The sequence below is a fragment of the Thamnophis elegans genome, chromosome 7 (genome assembly GCF_009769535.1).
Source record: "Thamnophis elegans isolate rThaEle1 chromosome 7, rThaEle1.pri, whole genome shotgun sequence".
Taxonomy (NCBI): Eukaryota; Metazoa; Chordata; class Lepidosauria; order Squamata; family Colubridae; genus Thamnophis; species Thamnophis elegans.
In genome coordinates, this window is record NC_045547.1 from 42,205,360 (window position 1) to 42,227,888 (window position 22,529).

The 22,529-nt window shown below is 35.6% G+C and overlaps 1 protein-coding gene across 1 annotated transcript in view; it reads right to left on the reverse strand.

The window, feature by feature from the left end:
* TMTC2 (transmembrane O-mannosyltransferase targeting cadherins 2) overlaps positions 1–22,529 on the reverse strand; it is a 187,656-nt gene that overhangs the window by 14,069 nt on the left and 151,058 nt on the right. The window contains exons 9-11 of the mRNA XM_032221173.1: positions 22,144–22,225; positions 18,380–18,494; positions 16,952–17,015 (exon numbers count right to left, since the gene is read on the reverse strand). Coding sequence (XP_032077064.1) covers positions 16,952–17,015; positions 18,380–18,494; positions 22,144–22,225 — 261 coding nt within the window. The remainder of the gene's footprint in view (positions 1–16,951; positions 17,016–18,379; positions 18,495–22,143; positions 22,226–22,529) is intronic.

Here is a 22,529-nt window from a genome sequence, read left to right on the forward strand (position 1 = left end):
AAATTCCTGGCCTCAGAGACCTAACGATCAACTTTAATGAATATATCTACATATATCTGTCTGAATTTGGGGCTCTATTTATAGATAATATGTTCTCCAGATAATTTTGATATGGTATCTTTTTATTTGATTTGATATGCTTTTCGTATGATATACCATACCGTATGTCAGGCGCCAACGAAATCAGGCGATCCAGGCAGTTCAAGTGGATATAAAGATTTATTGCATAATTACGTTTTCTTCAAGAATCTGAATTACTAAGGGTTAAGGGAACTTGGCGATAGATAAGGAATTCAAGATGGATTGGACTTAGATCACTTGTGGGTGTGTAGGGTCTCATGTGTGATTATGCATTTGACCATTCCCTCGGGCTCAGCCTGGTCATCTCCTACACCATACAAGCATATACAAAAAAGAAGAAGAATGTCAAAGAATGGAAGGGAGAGAGCGGGGAGGGGGAGGGGGAGAGAGGGAGAGAGATGGGGGAAAGAGACTGAAACTTTCATTTTTCCTGGGGTAACTTAGTTCCTTCTTTATGCAAGATCATCTCTTTTTCCCTCTTAAAGATGATGAAGGTAATTGCTGGAGTAGCAGTTAAGTTGTTTGCTAAGCATGGTTGATATTTTTTTCTTTATTTACTTTATATTATGTTATTTTTTCAAATAACTCAAGGCAGCAAGCATATCCAATACACCTTTTTCTTACTATTTTTCCCCCACAACAACCCTGAGATGTGAATTGGGCTGAGACACAGTGACTGGTCCAAGATCACCCAGCTAGTTTTCCTGCTAAGGTGGGACTAGAACTCATGGCCTCTTGCTTTCTAGCCTGGTGTTCTTAGACTACCACTAGACCAAACTGGCTCGATTGAATCCTTTGAGGCCAGTCATTCTCTCTCTCACTTCAACCTGTCTGAAAAGGCTGTTTTATGAATAAATATTGGAAAAGGGCATGGCATGATTGTCATCTTGAACTCCTATAGGAAAGGCGAGATATAAATCTAAAAAATTGAACTATCAAGTAATAATCTCTGTGGTTTGGCTGTTGTCAACTTCTGTTCCTTGTGGACTATTTTAATTTAGATTTATAAATATATGAAAACTTGTTTTACCCCTTCTGGTTGTCAGTCCACATAGCAGAAAATTAAAGTACATAGGTCTGTTGATCAATGTCCACATGTTCTTGTAGTGAAGGCTCACTTCCAAAGCATGTTCTGCTTGTGCTTGGAAATCAACCTTGACATACATTTACTTCAAATGTCATTCCAATCTTTAACTAGTAGTTAATCTTGGCCATTTAGCTCTATTTGGATTTTATCAAATAAACCTGCTAGATTATATTCTATTTTACCACGGGTAATTTTTATTCCAGTGACTCAGAGTCAGCATATTGTGTTCATCAGAAACAGAAATCCATACCCTGTGTATTTTCAAGATTAATCATATTCATGATTATTTTTAAATTGATCATGAGCATTGTCATATCATATTCAGAATGATAAGGACTACAAATCAGATATGTCTGATCAGCATATGTTCCGTGGCACTGCTGAGGAAAGTATTTTGGAAAGGTTATTGTTTAACAGTCAGTCACGATATATCCCTTAATCAGTTAGCGAGTGAGACTTCATTAGGATTAATCATGCTGAGTTTGACAATCCTAATTCGAAGAATCATCCCAATACACAATATTGTATGCCTTTTATCTGCAACTATCTGTCATAAGAGAATATAAGCATTGTTGGGTATAGAACAAAAGATCTTAGCATTATTTTCATGTACATACTGTTAGTGTGAACTGTACTATTTACATGTGTGTATGATGCTAATATCTGTCTGTCTGTCATCTACCTACCTACCTACATGCTGCCTGCCTGCCTGTCTACCCATCTATTATCAATATTCAGCAAGCATCTATCTCCTAGAGTTTTTGGCCTGGACTAAAGTTGATGGGCAACTAGTAGACTAAAGCGCTTCAATTAATTCTTGCAGAGAATTTAAGAGGAATGTTGTGTGACAGCTGCTGATCCTGCTGCCTAAGGCAACAACTTCATTCTACCCAATGGTAGGGTCACTCCTTGACAAAACTTGTTAATGAAAGTTGACAGAATGTCAGATATACCAGTTATCTAGTGGGAAAATATATGCAAAAAAATGCAGCATGGTGGTAAAGGAAGAAGTCCAGAAGGAGTCAATAAATACCATGTTTTGTCTTGTACTTTGTTGCATTCAATCCAATACTGTCTGTTTCCTTAGCTGTACCAAATATCTTATATGGATGATATCGATTATCCATATAAATATTCGGTGCAGTTAAAAAAATATTAGATTTAATGCAACAAAGGAAAACACACAACATGTCACATGTAAAGAATATTTAACATTCATGTGAGTCCTACATTTATAACAGCCAAAAGTTCCTCAAAGTTCTTTTAATTCATTTTCTCACTTTCTCTGACATGTATGGTCTTAAGAGGTTGCAGCCTCATGCTGACCTGATCTAGCTCTGAAATAAACCTTGGCTGGGCTTAGGTGGGAGGCTTTAGGGAACACCATGTGTGTGTGTGTGTGTGTGTGTGTGTGTCTGTGTGTGTGTGGGGGGGTTTGTGTGTGTGTGTAGACTTGATTGGGAATCAAAATGCTTCCTGGAAGAATGTTTTTCTAAGCGTCTGTAGGTTTGCATTCTGCAAGAAAGATGTACAAATCTAAATCATGAAATAGAAAAGGAAAGGGCATATGGATTTTAAAATATAAATAAACACAAGTCAGAAAGTGACATGCCAATTATAAAGAACATGAAATTTATGTACTGTGTAAAAAAGGAGTTTTTACTTTGTGATGAAAACAAAATGGTTTAAAGCAACAGCTGCTTTTCTTTCCTTGCCTAAAAAGAGGAAATGTTCAATTGTGCTGCCAAAACCCATTCTTTGAACCAAAGTGAATGAATCTCTGTTTTTCTTCCCCTTCACTAATTTCTAATCCATAGTTTTACATGAGATGCAGTAATTTCCCATGTTTCGTTACTAAATTAGAAATGGCAGAACCAATCCTAAGGACTTAGGGGAGAAGGATGAAGGTGTGCTCATTATTTCTCAGTGCCAAGACATGCTTGTTATTGTGAAAGAACTTTCCCAATGAGAGAGAGAGAACACTCAGCTGTGCCCCAAGATCTGAGATCTTAGAATACCGATATAATATTTCTGCACATATACTTTAAATTCTCTGGTTTGCATTCCTTTGTCAAGGTTGCACTAGACATTGTGACATCAAATTATATACATATGTCGAAAGTTAAGCAATATTGCTTTGAAAATTTAAATAGAGCAGTGAAAAATTATATTATCAGCTAGCAAAGACACAATACACATACACACACAAACTTAAAGCTAGATTTGGTTTCTTGGCACAGGCACCATTTAATTAACTATCGTAAGGAGAATACTGTGCCAATTTTAAATAGCCCTTAAGAGATATACTACATGTGCTTGCCAAGAACCAGGCTTGCGAACAGAAAGGCGAGAAAGACTGGAAAGCTACTGAATAGGACACTTTCCAAACATAACATTGGAACATTTCAATGCTATTTAAGCAATGTATATTTTGTATGCAGTTACAGTACACATAGGTGCAGTTGAGCTCCTGGTCATCACTTTTTGAACTACCAAGTAATTTCTTTTCCATATATATATATATATGGAGAGAGAGACTTGTAATATACCTGCACGTGGCTTTCCAATTATATTTTCGATAATGGCCAGTTTTTCATGTGCTCTTGTTCTGTTTAATATGGATTTCATTTCAAATTTGGCCTGTTGCCTAATGCCAAAGTACAGGGACCCATTTTGAAAAATTGCAACATGCAGCCAAACATACAAACAAATAAAAACTTAACTGTTTCAGGAGTAAAGTCGAATCGGGGGGGAACAAGCTTTTTTATTATTGTAAAGTAATAATATTGTAAAGAAAAAATAATATTGGGGAGAATCCAACATGGACAATAAATCACATGATAGGAAAGCACTTACATTTCTCGCGATCAAATTGTGATGAAAAGGCATAAGAAAAATAAGGATGAGTAAAAATAAGAACTCCTCAAAATATGCAATGAAAAGTGACTTTAAAAAAATCAAGTGTAGGAAAATAACAAAATATACATAGCTGATCCTCCCTAATTTGTGGAACTAGATTGTAAGTGGGTAACAACCCAAGACTAGGGTGGGGGGCAGTATATATGACTGAATGCTTATCCATTTCTGTTCTGAAACGGCAGCCTAGAAAACACTTACTTCTAGAACTTGCAAAACAGGATTTAAAAAGAAGTAGATTAAATTAGAACATTAGTTGCTTTTACTCTGCATCAGCCAGCAACAATAGCTTAACATTAATGTATATGCTTTCAAATGATTAATGCACTCAATTAATCCAAAACAAATTAATTAATCCAAAACAAATTGCATCAATAATTTTATTAAGACAGAGATGCAGGCATATTGCTGAACTCTGATAACAGGATTCTATGCTAGCTAGGGCTGTCAGTAATTGTATAACCACAAGTTCTTTATTCTGCTGTTAGCTACAGAAAGTAGTATTTCTTCCCATATTCTAGATAAAGTGAGAAAACAGTGATTTATATAAAGTATGGGAACAACACCTGAGACTCTGTGTGTGTGTGTGTGTGTGTGTGTGTGTGCGCGCGCGTGCGTGTGTGTATCTTAATTAGATGCCTTCTGAAAAATTATGTTTTTATATAAGAGAAGATTAATAAATACAAAACAAGTGATAAACCCCTTTTCTTTTTCTTCCTATTTTAATTCAAATTTTATTTTGAAGTTCAGTTGAAAACCAAGGCAATCAACTCCCCAGTTTCTACACTCATACTGTGGTGCAGCTAATATATATGTAAGGATATTTCTGCTTTTCCTTTTTTTTTCTACTTTTATTTTATTAAAAAATATATTAAAGTGAAAAATACAAATTCTTTAAAAAAAACCAAAAAGCCACAAAACATGTTTAAAAAGTGCATCGAAAAACCCCAACCCATACAAACATATTAGCCCCCTAGTTGAATACCGATTACTATATTACAACAATATTATTTTCCAATCCCTTGTGAAACAAGCCCACAAAATTTTTAAACTATTAAAACTAATTGTAATTTAGATCTATATAATATATTAATAAGCAAACAGTTAACAGGAAGAACAATAATAAGAAAGGCAAGATTAAAGTTTCAAAACCTCTGTTCAGACTGAGACATCTCACCCAGCCAACTTGCCATGGCCAACTCACCACAGGACAACTTGCTGCGGGACAATTCAACAAATACAAAATTTAAATTAATTTCAACAGAACTCTAGCCAATAATAATAAAGTCAGTCCAGAAATATAAGTGTTTCAATAATTTCAATGAAAATGTGGTCACCAATAATAAAAGTGCCTGGTTCCGGGTGGTGACGTCACTGTGTCTAGAGCGGGGTAAGGGAGCTCCTCTAACCCCTAACTCTAATTTCTTCGTATGGGCTCACTTTTGAGCACTGTTGATCCCGAAGAGACCAGCAGATCAAAGGGGATATTCTGCAGACGCCGGGGTGGTAAGGCAAATCCCCCGGCAGATAGGAGAACCCCCCCCCTAAATGGACGAAGAAATATCCTACCATCTGGTTAAGACTGAGCAATGGCGGCCGCATAGAAGGAAGAAACAGAAATAGAAGCAGACGAATTCGGGTGCTTGTTATTATTGCCGACAATCCAGAGAGGAAAGCAACGCGAAACTGGCAAAATGGGTGAGCTGAGAGAAGAAGGAGCCAGGAGAGATGCTTTTTTTTACAGTTTAATTTTGCCGAAAAGAAGCAGTGCAAAGAGGCTGAGTTGGAATGGACAGGAAGGGGCAGCCGCAGGAACCTTAAGATCAGCCATAGTAAGAACAAAATCTCGACATGGACTTCAGGGGATAAAATTTGCTGGAAGGATTTGGAAGGTTTAAAGAAGTGACTGAATAATAGTCAGGTTGGCAAACGGAGTTCCCCTTTTTTTTTTCCTGCTTACCAGTCCTTCTGCCGCTGGGTTGAATTTTTTAAGTAGTTGATATTGAGCTGACTAGGAGCTTGGAGCAGTGCCAGAGACAAGAAATAGAGGTCTGTCTTTTGCTTCGTGGACATCAACACTGACACCAAGGAGAGAATGACTTAGAGAGACTAATTATTAGAACTGAATATTGAACAACTGACAAAACTAAGAGACATTTATTGATATAAGAATAGGGTGTGATATATAAATTTATGATATTTATTAATCAAATTAATCAAATAGAATATTACTAGTATTATTACATAGGACTGTTTAAGTATTGAAAGGTGATACCAAGGAAGGATAATTGTAGAATTGTTGTTGAATATTGGTTTATACAATTATAATAATTATAATATATTATTGATATTACTGACAAGGTATAAATAAGGTAAAAGTTATAACCAATCGTGGGCAAGGTCAAAAAAGGGGGTTAAAAATGGCAACCTCATCAAAATTAGGGAAAAAGACCATACCCAATGTGAGTTCAGCAACGCCCCTCTCCTCAAATAAAAAAACAATGGAGAGTGCGTGGGGGTTGGAGAAAGGGGAAAAGATGGCAGAATCAGCGGGACCAGCACCTACGATGCAAAACATGCAATCGATGCTCCAGATGATACAGGAGACCTTGGCTATAAGCCAAGTAGAGACAAGGAAAAATCATGAAGAATTAAAAAAGGAAATGGGAGAATTGAAAGGAACAATCAAAAATGTAGATGATAAAGTTGAAAAGATGCAGAATGCCTTAACAATCAACGAACAGAAAATCCAATGTATGGAAGAAAAAATACAACACTCAGATCAGAAGAAGGGAAAAATGGAAATAGAATATAGGCAACTTAATAAAGAATTGGAATTTTCAATAATCCGACTCGAAAACGAAAAAGCGGCATTCTACCTAAGATTTCAAAACATACCGGAAGAGAAGGAGAAAGATCTGAAAGGAAAAATGATTAATATCCTTACTAAATTTCTCCAAAAAACAGAACAAGAACTGAGAGGAACTATTGATGAGGCTTACAGGGTGAATACTAATTATGCAAGGAGACATAGGCTCCCGAGAGAAGTACATGTAAGATTCACTAAGAAAACTGCCAGAGATGAAGTGTGCAAAAAAACCAGAGAAGAGATGATTATACTACAGGGAAAAGAGCTGACCATGCTTAAACAGATCCCACGGAGAATCCGGGAACAACGCAGGCAATACCAATTTTTAACAAACGAGTTGAATAAAAACAGAATAATGTACAGATGGCTGGTATGAGAAGGGGTTCTGGTATCTTGGCAAGGAAAAAGATATAAGATAGAGAATTTAGAAGAAGCACACAAATTCTATGAAGAACACTGTAATAGGGAAGGAAAACAAGGAAGCAAAGAGGAACTAGAATACAGAGGTCAAGTGGAAGAAACATCAGAAGACAGCAAAAGAAGCAGGAGAGAAGAACAGAGGCAAGAAAGAGAGAGAGCAGAGAAGGAAGACAGCGGAAGAAGCAGGAGAGAAGAACAGAGGCAAGAAAGAGAGAGCAGAGAAGGAAGGCACGAGAGGGAAAAGTCAGATACAAACTAGAAGTAAAAGAAACAATCTCAACTAAAGATGGATCAAGAAATAACAATTATGTCGATAAACTTGAATGGACTGAACGCACTAAAAAAAAAAAGGGAGCCCAGATGTTTAATATTCCTAAGAAATTGAAAGTAGACCAGATATGGGTTAATTGGTATAGATGGATGGAACAAAGAAATAAAAAGCATTGAAAGAATAGAACAACTCTCAAAAACAATAATTATGAGTAAAACAAGGGGGTCATGATTGGTGAAATCAAATCAGGATGATAGCTGGCATATAGACTGTAGAATGATAGAGAAAAAAAGGAAATGATATGAAAAAAAAGACTTGTGGAAATAACACCCTCAAGAAAACATAAACTGGATTTGAAAGAGACACCTATAACAATAGAAAAAGAAAGGAAGGGAAGAAGGAAGGAAAGGAGGGGAGGAAAGGAGTAGAGAATGGAGGGACGAAGGAAGGGAAAGAAGTGGAGGGTGGGAGAGAGAGAGAGAGAGAAGGAGAGACAGTAGGAGAGGAAGAAGAAATGTGGAGGAGAGGTAGTGGAAGAAGAAAGAGGTATGGAGAGGTGGGTGGAAGGGAGAGAAAGAGAAGGAGAGGAGGGAGGAAGAGAGAAAAAGAGAAGGAGAGAGGGTAGGAAGGAGAAGAAAGAGGGTAGAAGTAGGGGAGAAGTAAGGGAAGGAAGAAGGGGAAGGAGAGGAGGAAGGAAGGAAGTACAGAAGGAAGGGAGGGAGAAAAGAAAAGAAAGAGAAAATAAGGTGAGATGTGGAGGAGAGGTAGGGGAAGAAGAAAGAGGTAAGGAGAGGTGGGTGGGAGGGAGAGAAAGAGAAGGAGAGGAGGGAGGAAGAGAGAAAAAGAAAAGGAGAGAGGGTAGGAAGGAGAAGACAGAGGGTAGGAGTAGGGGAGAAGTAAGGGAAGGAAGAAGGGGAAGGAGAGGAGGAAGGAAGGAAGTAGAGAAGGGAGGGAGGGAGAAAAGAAAAGAAAGAGAAAATAAGGTGGTGTCATAACAGGTGTGAAGGATGGTAAATAATACATTCCAAATTATACCTTATACCCTTTTAAATGGAATAATAATAATATAAGAATGGCAAAGAAAAAGAATAACTATGTGAATGTATACCTATAACTGCATGTAAGAGAATAGATGACAGTAAAAATATAAAGCACAATATAGGTAAATAATACTTGATCATAAGTAGCTAAGTATAAATAAATAAAGAAATGTATATAAAAATGGATAATGAGTAACGAGATTACAAACGCAAGATAGAAATGTATAGAAAGGAAAACACTAACTGCAAAGAAACCGATTCGGAACTGCTGTATGATATATGATGGAACTTATTGTTCCTATGTTGTTTTTAAGTCATGTGGTTATTTTTGTTAATGTGTTTATGTGTTCTGTTGATGTGCTTATGTGTATAAAATAAAATAATATAAAAAATAATAAAAGTGCCTGAATGAAATGCTTAATACAGCATTGAATTGTCCTGCGGCAAGTTGTCCTATGGCAAATTAGCCATGGCAAGTTCACCACGGTGAGTAGTCCTGGACGACCCCCCCACCCATAACAAACTGTTATGGTAATTAACTCATTGAAAATTTACTATGGCATCCTAACTATCCCAGATCGTCCCAAAGTATAATTGATTCATCCTGGATCAAGTATCAAATATAATTCTGCTTTTCCAATCAGTAGTAGCTGAAATAGTCCAACATTATCCATACAAAATTATAGCAATTATCACACGAGAGTTTTTGTTTTGTAATACATTGTCAAAATATTTTGAGACCAATGCAATTTGAACATGATGGTGTCCTTGGACACTATGAATTTTACAATTCATCTGAACTGCAACATGCTAATCCTTATAGGTGGTTCCCAAAGTTTAAATATACTCCATATGCAGAAAGAATGTACTTACAGTTATTCTCAAAATATTATATACATAAGTAGAAAGATTAAGCACTGCAAATATAAAAAAAATTATGGATGATATCTTAAGAGCCACTTGCTGAAAATTAAGTGAGAATGGAGTTTTTAATTTTTTCAATATACATTGTGCTTATAATTCTATTTCAATCCCTGTTAGCTGCCCAGAGTCATATTGGTTAGATGGGAAGCCATATGTCAATATAAATTAATAAAATTTATCCTCTATTCTAACTAACTAATACAATATATTTGCTGAATAAGTGCCAGATATTTTACAAGAATAAAAATCTTGTTATTTTTTTAAAAAAAATTGAGTTCAACCACAAAGTTTAAATTTCAGATGTTACTACATTGCTATGTATCCAACATTTCATGGACTTTATTTTTGATCGATATCAAATAAGTACAGTTAAAAGTCACATATGATATTTTTGGAGCTAAAAAGACATAGACAGTTTAGGACCCACTGTGTTGTTTCTAAGGGACTACTAAGATTCACTATTATGAAATAGGAAGCTGAATTCCAATTAAGGATGTGACTCTTATTCAACTGTTCTTGCAGAGTTACTGTGTTTAAAAACAACTGTCTTTTCTAATCCTCTTTTTTGGTGAGGGCTCCTAATAGCATATGATTACACATTTTCAAGTACTCGTATAAAGTAATCCTTCATTATAAGGTGCAGCCACATGTTTCCAGGCAATACACAGAAGATAATAGAATAATTGTCTTCAATTTTGGTATCCAACAACACCTATTAAGTGGTACATTGCTGGTTCCTTATACCTATCATAAACAATGGTTATTAGCAATTAAGTTTCCTTAATAATTTAGACGCACTTGGGAGTTTTATTAGAACTGAATTGGCATGATCTCACCAATCAAACTAAACTATGAACTGGAGCACAATTAATTCCAAAGCAATTTCTGCTATTTATGATACATCTTTTGATTTTTCTCTGTATTGTATATATTTTGTAGATGGTGAGATGCAAACAATGTGTAAGGTACTTTATTTGTTCAATTTATTTGCCACCCATCTCAGGACTCTGGACAGCTTACAGTATTAGAAACATTAAAATCATAAAATATAAATTTAAAACAATAAAAATGGAAAATACAATAAAAATAAAATTATAGTTAAAAGATAGGGAGGGAGGGAGGGATGGAGGGAGGGAAAAGATGCACAGTGGAGAAGGTGGGACTGATTCTGAATTGATCAATTACCTCCAGTGTGATGCTCCCCCATTGAGGCTCCAAACCATCTGGCAGAGCCAGGTCTTCAGGCCCTTACAGAAGGTTAGAATGGTAGAAGCCAATTTCACCTCGGGGAGTAAGATGTTCCAAAGGGCAGGAGCCACAACAGAGAAAACTCTTTTTTTGTTCCCTGCCAGCCAAAATTCAATAATGTCTGGAAAGCCCAGGGGCTGAGATCAATGCAGTCCCAGACCTGTCCAACATTTGCAGAAACAATAACCACCATGGAGCTGTCTGCCCTAATAAAAGCAGGGGAGAATCAGCTGATGATGATCAGTGGTGGTGAAAGACAACAGATCCCCTGCATCAAGAAATAGCTGCCTGATTCATTGGCATGCAGAGCAGAGCAGAGCAGAGCAGAGCAGAGGGAAGTATAGAGGAGGTCTGTGATGCTGTTCATGAGGAAGCACTCCTGCCCCTCCTCACAAGGAATAGAAGGTGATTTAGATAGATGCAGGGGATGTCAGAAACAACTGTTGGGTTTGGCATGCACTTCCCTGGCCCTCATAAATCCTATTTCATGGACTTAACATTCGCGCTTCAGGCATGTAGACTTTGAATCTTGCTTTGTGGATTTTGAACCTTGTTTATGGATTATGAACCTTGCTTTGCAAACACTGATCTTGTTTGTGGACATCACACTTCCTCTTTGCCTTGAGGACTGATTCTAGTGACTATTGGACCTATTTTGTGGGATTGGGTTGCATGAACTGTGGGTTGTTGCTTTGGAGAAAGTAGAGGTGGAGCTTTGCTGACACCGCTGGAGGACTGTCTGCTGTGGTATAGCTTGGCAATAAACAGACTTTATTGGTACCTGCACCTGCCAGCATGACTCAGGTCAGAACACTTGGCATATGGAAGAATAGATTTGGAATGCAAGTGAAATAAATGGTAGGCCTCGAGTTAATAAGCAGAAGTATTAGAACCAAAATAAATATGTTGACTATTTACAAATAAGGGAAGGGGGGATGCAATTGATTGGAATGAAAATAGTCTGACCTTGTGGACTTAAATACATCTGGAAAAGTGAAAGAGTAAGTTTGACAATGAATGAACAGGCAAAAAAATGAATTTGCATCATCTAGATTTTTGTTTGCGCATGTCAATGTAGAAAACTATATATTGGTGATAGCTGCATGTTGTGCTCCAGTGGACATGAATATAAATGATTCAGAGACCTTAGGGAAATTATGAAACATACTGAATGATTATAATCAGCTAACAAGAGGAAAAGATATTCTGTTGGGTTCATGAATGGTGGGAAGGAAAGAGAAAAATAACTGGGTGTCAGCTTTCCCAGGTAAACCGGGCAAAAACAGGACTAAGTGATCTAATTCTACTTTATTGTACTGCTATATTAAGAGAATCTTGCAAATCTGAAGGCACTAACTTCCCACTACAATTTTTAACTGCTTGAGCCATTAGACCAGCTCTTTCCTTAGTTTCTTTCTCTGACCATTAAGCCACTGGGGGTTCCTGTGTCTCTTGTCTGACTGTTTCCTAGGCAGCATCTCTTCCCTTCATTCCCCAAGGCCATCCACACATTCCATTCCATCAAGCCATTCTGAGAGTAAAGAATTAATGAAAATAATACATTGCTAAGTATTTAAGGTGACAGTTTCAAATAGAAATCAACTCATATGTATACATGGCAAGTACATGAACCTATAAGTCTGCCTTATTTAATTATGAAAGACTCAGATAATTAGTGAAAGATACAAGATAATGAAAGATTTTAATATATTTGTGAGGGTGCAAAAATGGATGAGAAGAAAAATGGATATAGAAAAAAAAAGAAGGGTAAGAAACAAGAGTAAAAATAGAATTACTTCATAAAGAGAAGGTTCAGTTCTTGAAACACGGATTACTCTCACAATAGAATGAATGTAAAGTTAACATATAGAACAGAATGAATGTAAAGAGAACATATAGAACGATTATGAAAGCAATGATGAAAGGAAATATTGCATGCTATGAGAATGTTGTAAAACACTGAGAGACAATTTGAATGTGGCAAAATATTGAGATCCATTTTAGGGAAATAGTTAAGGTGCTGGACTAGAAACCACGCATTCTAGTCACACTTCAGGAATCAGTGTTGTTGTGGGAAAATAGAGTAAGGGATATTAGGCATGTTCACCACCTTTAAAAAAAAGAATGCAGGCAGAATAAAAAGAATTTCTAAAATAACCCAGGGCTGCCAGTGTAAATGGAGAAATATTAAATATTAGATATAGTTTATAGTTTAGGGGATGTGATACAACTTAATGTGTGTATGAAGGTTGCACCTAGGCTTAATATTTGGAAGCATACCATTAATACTTCCTTATAAAAATATGACATAATGCAAAAATTATAGGGGAATTAGTTTTTTCAATGTGCCTGGAAAAATCTTTGGATGAATTCTTATTAGAATAGCACAGGAATAGATTATGATCAAAATAAAATAAAGAATATGCCAATAAGGTCATGTTGTTGACTGAGGCTCTGAATGATTTGAATAAAGTGTAAATAAAGTCTATGAGGCAACAAGGAATATGGACCTATAAATTAATATATCAAAGACCAAGAATATGATGTGACAGGGAAAATGGAGTGAAAAATACTTAGGCAGCAAAACATTAAAACAAGTAGATTAATTTTTACTGTGTCTTAAATGTGGGAAATGAATAGAGAAACGTACCATGCTCAAATGCTAATCTGTTACATGGAAATGAGAGATGCATATGCCAGAAAAACATTAAAGCTGAATGTGTTGGTTATTCATTATTTAAGAAGTGGGTGTGGTACAACAAGAATGAATGGTGTTTAATGCAAAAATTAATAACTAATAACTCAGCCATTAATAAAAGAATGATTGTGAATAACAAAAAGGGAATATGAAGAAATAATAACCTGAAGGGAAAGACACACCACAGTACTGTAGTTGGATGGAGCTAATGAAAACCTCCAAACAAAGCAAATTTTACAAAGAATCTTAGATTTAAATTCTTCCTTTTCTTTAGGAAGAAATAGGTTGGACAGAAAGAGACTGATTGGCTTGAAGTTACTAATAAACTTTCACAGCTACCAGTGCATTTGAACCTGAGTTTCTCCAAGCACTAATCAAGAGTTAATGCAGACATGAGAGAAAGTTATTTATTAATAATCATATATAAGACTGAGATTCAGAGCTCATTGTAACAGCATTGCCAAAAAGTCATTAAGAGTTGTCAACCTAATCTTGCAATGCTTCTTCTCCTGTACTGCAAACTGGGGCATAAAAAAAAACCTTTGCTAGACCAATTCTCAAATACAGTTTGTCTGCCTGGAATCCACACTGTATATCGGATATTAATACAATTGAGAGAGTTCAGAGGTATTTCACGAGAAGACTACTCCACTCCTCTATTCACAACAGAATACCCTATGCCACCAGCTTGAAATTTTGGGCTTAGAGAATCTAGAACTATGCCGCCTACGCTTTGACCTAAGCATAGTGCACAAAATTATCTGCTACAACATCCTATCTGTCAATGAGATTCAACCACAATAATACACAAGCAAACAATAGATACAAACTCAAGGTAAACTGCTCCAAACTCAATTGCAGAAAATACAACTTCAGCAACAGAATGGTCAGTGCCTGGAATGCACTACCTGACTGTTGTTACATCCCCAAACCCCCATAATTTTAACCTAAGACTGTCTAATGTTGACCTCACCCCATTCCTAAGAGGTCTGTAAGGGGTGTGCATAAGAGCCTACTGCCCCGCCCTACTGTCTCCATTTATTCGTACCCATTTACTCTGTTCATATTTATGTTTGTACTTATACCTGTAATTTTTTTACATGTTTGACAAACTAACTAAATAAATAAATAGCTTGTTTTTTTCTTCAAACATGATGATTGATTCATGGCTATACATCAGGGGCGTCAAACTCATGTCGTCACAGCATCATCATGTGACGTATTGCGACTTTTTCCCCTTTGCTACACAGGTGGTGGGCGTGATGGTGATGACGTTGCGGCTTTAGCGACGCGGTTTAATCACCACTCTTTTGACTAGCGCGGTTTTGTCGTGCCAAGGGGCGTGACATGATCCTACTGATGGGGGTTGGAATTGAACCTTGATTCACCTGATCTTAATCTGATAATTTAATCTTGGTGCAAATGGAATCCAAATTGTTCAAACCAGTTCTGAATGGTTACATTGTTTCATTGCATCATCATATAACACAGAAAAGAATAAAGTATTCTTACTTAGAAAGAAGCATAACAGGCTTTTAATTACTTAAGTTGGTAACAAACTACATGATGCTATAATTCATGAAACCAACACATGATTATTATTAGAAAGACCAGAATGTGTTTCTAATTTACTAGTTATTAAAATAATATTGTTTCTTGGTAATATGTTCCAGAAAGTTGGGGCACAAGGAAAGTTTCCTTGTTGAGCTAAATGCCATGTATGGCAGAGAAGTTTTGTTTTTACCAGCAGTTTGCTTTATTTGGTAGACTTCTGAACAAAATATTTTGGATTAAAGAGATAGAAGTCATTTACATATGCAGAACCCACAATCTATAAATACTTCCCATTGCTCATAAAATTATGCCATGGAACTGCACTTATTTTGCTTAAAGGCATATCCAGATTTTTTATTATGAGTGTTTGCATGCATGCATGTGTTATTATGCTAATATACATGTAATAGTTAATCAAATCTTTTTGAATGAGTAGAGCAGAAACAGCTGCATTTGACAAGTTGATGAAGATATAGGGCTTAAAACTGTCACAGGTTTGACAGACCTCATATGAGACTAGTCAGATTGTGTGATGTAGGTCATGGCACTCACAGTGGTTGGGACTGAAAAATCTATGATCTGCTCAGCTTTTATTTGACACTTCAGAGTTATACTTTGAAGTGTTTATACTTTTTAAGAACATATGTGTGATTAATTTCAGCAGCCTTCTTTCGAGATAATAGTTTTAGAAAAAAATTCAGATATCAAACACAATTCCTGAATGTTCTATCTTTATAGAAATATTGTTCCTTCTAACACCGGATTTCATTTGAAAGCATAGTCTCTGATTTTTGCAAAATGAAACTATTTGAATCCTTAGAGTAAAAATGTATTCTCATTTGCATGTTTGTGATATCTTGGTTGATCATATAGCACCATGTTAATATATTGGATATATTGGATATTAATATATTCCTATATATGGATATTAATATATTCCTATATACTATCCATTCTGATGACTAAGCTGTTTTAACAAGAAGTCTATAGTCAGGAATGAAGTATAATCTCTAAGGAGAGTGGTTTTGTTCACAAGTAGAAATTTTTAAAAAATATCTGGGTATCTTTAGCCTAAAGAAGCAAAAGCTTAGGAGAAACATGGCAGTAATTTTTAAATACTTGAAGAGCTGTCCAAATAAACAGTTGTGTATTCATTCCCAGTAATACTTAAGGTAAGGCAAACTTCAATGGCTGGACTGAAAGAAAAGTGATTAAGATTGAAGTAAGAAGAAAATTTCTGACTATGAGTGCTATTAAGCAATGGAATAGCCTGCCTCTGGAAATCATAGCTGCTTGATCAGCCATTTGTCTAGGCTAATGTGAGAATTCTACACAGGCATGGAATTATATTAGAAGTCTTTCAAAGTCCTTTCTAGGTCCATGGTGAATCTACAAACCTTGTCTATTATCAAAAAGTTTTGAGGACAGCCAAAAATGTACCTGCCATACCTTTTAATTTTGTGATCAAACAAAAAAAATATATGGAATCCTCTTTCCTCATCTCATTCCAGAAAGGAACAACTCATAATGAAACAGGTTCCCCCTTCACTTTTTGGAATCAGTAAAGTTAGCCTGGCTGTCACTTCACAATATGATCAAGAACCCAAATTTAAAATGCACAAATGAAAGGGAAAAACATGCATATATAATCACTTTATCAACATAATTATTTACAATAATTACTTGACAAATGTTAAGGTTGATTAGAGTGCTGCTGGGAGTTGCTTTTAAAAGATGCTTACAGTCCAAAACATTATTATTAATAATTCTTCAGAATCTATTGGTTTTCACTCTCTGCTAGCTCAACATCTCTGTAATGTATTTTCTTTAAGAAAGTACTTACATTAGGTCTTAGCTCAGCTGCCATTTTGTAATATTTTTCAGCTGCTTCATTGAGACTAGCTTGTCTATTAAGAGAAGAAAAAAGGGCAAGTTCAGTGAAATTCAATCTGGTAATGGAAAAAGAAAAAAATAATTTAATCATTGACATTAATAGTTAAAATACATTTTCAGCTACTGATTATGATGTGAATGATTCATTAACTTAAAATACAGTTTTTAAATAATGAAATTGATATAATTACAAAGTCCACATTAGTATAAACAAAACATTTGAGTCTATATATAGCATTAAAAATTAGCTTGTAAACAATTTTAATTCATGTCTTAGCTTTTAAAATTGGAAGTTAAACCCCAGTAGGCTAATCATTAAAGTTACATGAAAATGTAGTTCCCAATTACAGATATAGCAAACTACAGTATTTTAATATATCTAAACCAGTAGCATGAAGCAAAGTGATAGAAATGGTTCCAGCAGTTGTGCTTGCTTTAGGAACATTATCAATTATTTGTAAATTTGCCATTGAATTGGATGACATCAAAATTCTATATAGCTGAATAGATTAGCCTATGTGTATATGGCAACTGTGGGCAAACAAGTCAATGCAGAAAGCACTGCATTCACTTTAAAAAGAAAAGCACACACACACAAACACACAATGAGCCTGAGGAAAGAATGCTTGTTGAAACTCTTGAATAGACACAAAAACTATCTATTTTGGGTTACCTTCTAGCTTACACACATTAAAAAATGATCTCAAGAGATAGAGCTGAATAAGTAATTCAGAGATGATATGATCACCCATACAAAAAAAAAAATGGTCGCCTGTTCTTACTGATGATTAACATTCATTCTGCTTGGTTGCGGCATCTACTTGTTTTGCCCTGAATTCACTTAATTCAACACAGTGAAGCAATCAATGCATGATATGATGAGGAGCTGGTTGCAGAGCCTGACGCTGATACAACATAAGGGAATAACAAAATCTCCCAACTGGCTTCTGTGCATAAAACTTAGCTCAGTACTGGAACTATTGCACCACCCAAGTTGTGAATAGCAATTGTTTGTTCTAAAATTGAGGGTTGAAATTGAAACTTGTTTTCTTCATTTGCTATATTCATTTATCAGGAATGGAATGTAGTAGTAATCACTTTTTGGGTTATTTAAGCATTAGACTCTTCACAGCCCCAATAAAAGTGGCAAAAGAAATAATGGCAAAATTGGCACAGGATTTCAGTGTGAGTTGTCTTCATTAAAGTAATCAGATTTAGCCATAATTTTAAAAAGCAGGATGTATACAATGTATACAAGCATGAAGTTGAGAAATGCCATGTGATCTTCTGTTTTCATTCTAGAAAAACTGTATGCATATTAAACTTGTTAATTTTATGCAGTAAAATATTGATGGTGAAGACAATGAAATAAAAAGACCTAAGCATATGAGCCGCATTGAACACAACATCAAACTCTGTATTATCCAACTCAGCTGCTTTCTTGGCCATCTCTGCTGCTTCCATCAATCGAGAGTCTTCTAACAGAAACTGGCCTGAAAAATAGATATTAACAATTACAGCACACCTCACACTTTAACACTGACATCACTCTATGAAAGACCCTTTTTTGCTGATTCTCCTTCCCCTTTTCCAATTGTCAAATATGTTCCAAAAAGGAACAGTTTTGCATACTGTAAAAAGCAAAAGTAAATTTGGAGTAAAAAAGACAACCTTATTCTGAATTCTATTCAAGGAAGCCTCTGCTGAAGCAAAGAACCTTCTATTAACCGAAGGGAAAAATGCAGCACAATTCTTTAATTTTCAAGTAACTTAAATGTAAGTTTTAGAACAACTGAAGAAAACATTATGCTTGTTGACAAGTTAGAGGGCAGCAATTAATTACTGATTAATTTTAATTTGGTTGTAGTGTTTCTTTTCAAAGCATTACAAAATATGCCAAAATACTCTCAGCACTCTAAGATCAATTTGATCCAGTTAAACTTACAATAAGAGAACAATTTGCATTGTGAATTATTAACTGCATGCTATGTTAACCAAAATGAATTAAGAAGAAAATTAAAAACATTAACAAAGAAAAACTCTGCAGGTTCAGCTAGAGAACGCTACATGATCAGTTGTAAATTATATCAAGTGAGTGCATAATTACAGTCATTTAATGCAAATAATCAATTTTATTATAACACAGAAATATTACATGCTTTGCAATTATTAGGAAAATGTATTATTCAAAGGAAATTAACTCGAAGTCTCAGTGGTTGTTATTATAAAGAGTGTTATTTGGCAGAACTTTTTTGCCATTGTTTCCTGTCTCTTGCAGTATACTAAAAAGAATCAAATCTACTGGTAGTTCTCAATTTATGACCACAAAATTTATGCTACGCAAGGCAATTGTTAAGTGGGTTGCACTTGATTTTTTGCCAACTGAACTTATTAGGTGAACCACGCAGTCATTAAGTGAACCTGGGTTCCTCAATGACTAGGCTTACAGGAAGCCAGCTGGGAAGATCATAAATGGTGATCACATAAGCCCAGGATGCTGCAACCATTGTAAATATGAGGGTTGCCTAGCAGGTGAACGTTGATCGCGTGTTTGTGAGAATGCTATGACAGTCATGAGTGCAAGGCCCAGTCACGCCACTTTTCTCAGTAGTCTTGCAACTTTAAACAGTAACTAAACAAATGGCTGTAAATCAACGACTATCTGTATAAGCCTCTATGAACATACTGAATCATGCTAAGCAATTGTGAACAGTAGCATTACTGCTATATGTTTTCAAGCTACGGAATCAGATAAAATCAGCAGAAACATGGAAACTAGTGCTCCTTTATCAAAGTAACAACTACTTTGTAAGAGCTCTGTAAGAATGTTACTCAGATAAGCACGTTTAAACACATTGCAACTTGGAATCCTAGAAAAAGGATACAGGCCACTTATACAATATCTTCCAATAAAACGGACACACATACAGCTTTAGCAAAAAGTGCCTGAGCTCTCAACCAACCAACACAAGTTATAAAAAGGATAACTCTGCCATACATCAAAAACGTATCAGAAATAACAAACAGACTGTTACACCCATACAGCATTACTGTAGCACACAAACCAACTAAAGCCTTTCAAAACATCCTAAATAAACAAAAAGACCCAGAAACCCAAGAAGAAAAAACAGAAGCAATTTACAATATACAAGTATAAGGATTTTAACAGCTACTAGGTAGGACAGACAGATAGAAGACTATATCCATGAACACCAAGTAACAATCAGGAGATACTATGAAAATTTACAACACATGAACAGACTCAACCATAGTTTCAACTGGGAAACTGAAAGCATCCTCAACCAAGCTAAATCCCAAACCACAAGGGAATTCCTGGAAGCTTGATATTCAGACAAATCAATCACCAACAGACCAAGACATAAATCACATTTACATACCATTCAAAAGAGACAATAACAACAAAAAAATTAAAAAGGAAATAAAAAAACCCAGAATAAATCCTTTCTAGTAGCTTATAGCTAACGTAGCTTATAGCTAGCGTACCTTCGGGACCGCCTACTGCCACATACCTCCCAGTGGCCAGTAAGATCCCACAGATTGGGCCTCCTTCAGATGCCGTCAGCCAGACAGTGTCGGCTAGCGGGCCCTCGGAGGAGAGCCTTCTCTGTGGCTGCTCCGACTCTCTGGAATCAGCTACCCCCAGAGATCCGGACCATACCCACTCTCATGGCCTTCAGGAAAGCTGTAAAAGCCTGGCTGTTCCGGCAGGCCTGGGGCTGTTGACCTCATTGTTGAGGTCCAGCCCCGGTTAGAATGAATGCATGCGGTTTTGTGTTTTTAAACTGTCTTTTTTCTTATTTTTTCTTTCTCTTTTTCTTCTTTTGTAAGCCGCCCGGAGTCCTTCGGGATTGGGCGGCATATAAATTTTAATAATAAATAAATAAATAAATATTCAGATAAGCAGTGATCGACACCAGAATTAACACCAGACAACCAACTGAGCAGTAAATAAATAACAGCTTAATCAAGATACTACTAAAGAGAAAACTATACACACACACACAAAACTGGTAGGGCAAGCTACTGTATACAGACAGGGACTAAAGCTCACATTCACTCATACCGATGATATTACCTGGGTAATGTAACATCTGCATGATCCAATGCAGTTTATCCGGTCCCTCTTGCATACACACATATAAATGCACACAAACACAACAGAGTAGAAACACGCTCAGGACCAACAGATATGTACATTCCATAATTAGAGTTTCAAAGATACACATGCTCAGACTGAGTAATATACATGCTGGTTCTAATTGTCTAATTCTATGCATCCTTCCATAATAGTTATGCCAGGGTAAGCCTCCACATATACATCCATTTGTTCTTCCAAGGTAATTAATTTTAAAGAACTTTCAATCATAAATGAAGCCTGATAGTTATGTCTAAAACATTTTTAATCTGAAATGTTTTGAACTTAAAATACCTTATTTTGAGCTTGAAATAAACTGAAGATTTTATTTTAACTTAACTGAAGAGTTGTGATACTTTTATATTCTTACTCTAAATATTCTTAGTTTAAAGTGATTCCATTTTGAGATTAAGACTCTTTCAGCAGCATCAGAATAGTATAAAGTGTATGTTGAGTAAAGTTGAAACTACCAATAAATTATACGTTTTAGCTTGAAATTATGTTTAAAGCTCAAAACATGTCTCAAAATGTTCTACGTGGCCCTACAGCTATTCACCATTCTTAAAGATTTCTGTTTGGGTTTTATCCTGTAGCATACTGGAAAAGTATAAGAGTTCTACAAAACATTTTTCTATACATAATAAAAATTAATTAGTAAATGTAACCCACTTAAATATCATGTACTTCATAAAGAAAGGATCTTGTAATTTACAATTAATATTGCTCACAAATCCATTTTTTGAGACATCAAAGTCTCATTTACCAGTGCTCATCATTTATGTGGTTATATGGGTTACTGATGAAGGATGGCAACTTGTATCACCTTGGGAACTGATGGCCATTCTACTGGCCATATAGGCCCCAGTGGATTATTCAAATAATACTCTGCCAGGACTTTAAAATAAAATTAAAAAAACATAATCATTCATAAAGAATTTTGTACAATAAAATAGAATCTAAAGGAAAGCACTTATTGGCAAACTTACCATAATGCATATAACAGTTTCCCTTCATAGGATCCAATTGAATTGCCTTTAAGAAATATTTTTCTGCATCTCTTTTGCGACCCTTAAGAAAGAAAAAAGCAAAAACAGATTTTTGACACCAGTTTACAACTACTTATGATAAGCAAAGACCTACAATTGAAAATTGAAAAATTGAAAAACGGAAATATTAATTAATGAATTAGCATAGTCCTGCTACAACATAAATCTCACTCTGTTTTCTTCTGTTTAAATAATATATTTTCTATTATTACAAATGATGCTGATTATTTTTATTCCAGTTAATAGGGAGAAACAAAAATGGGCAACTTAGTATGTTTAAGGATCAAGAACACTTCCTATATGATATATACAATTTGTAACTAGAG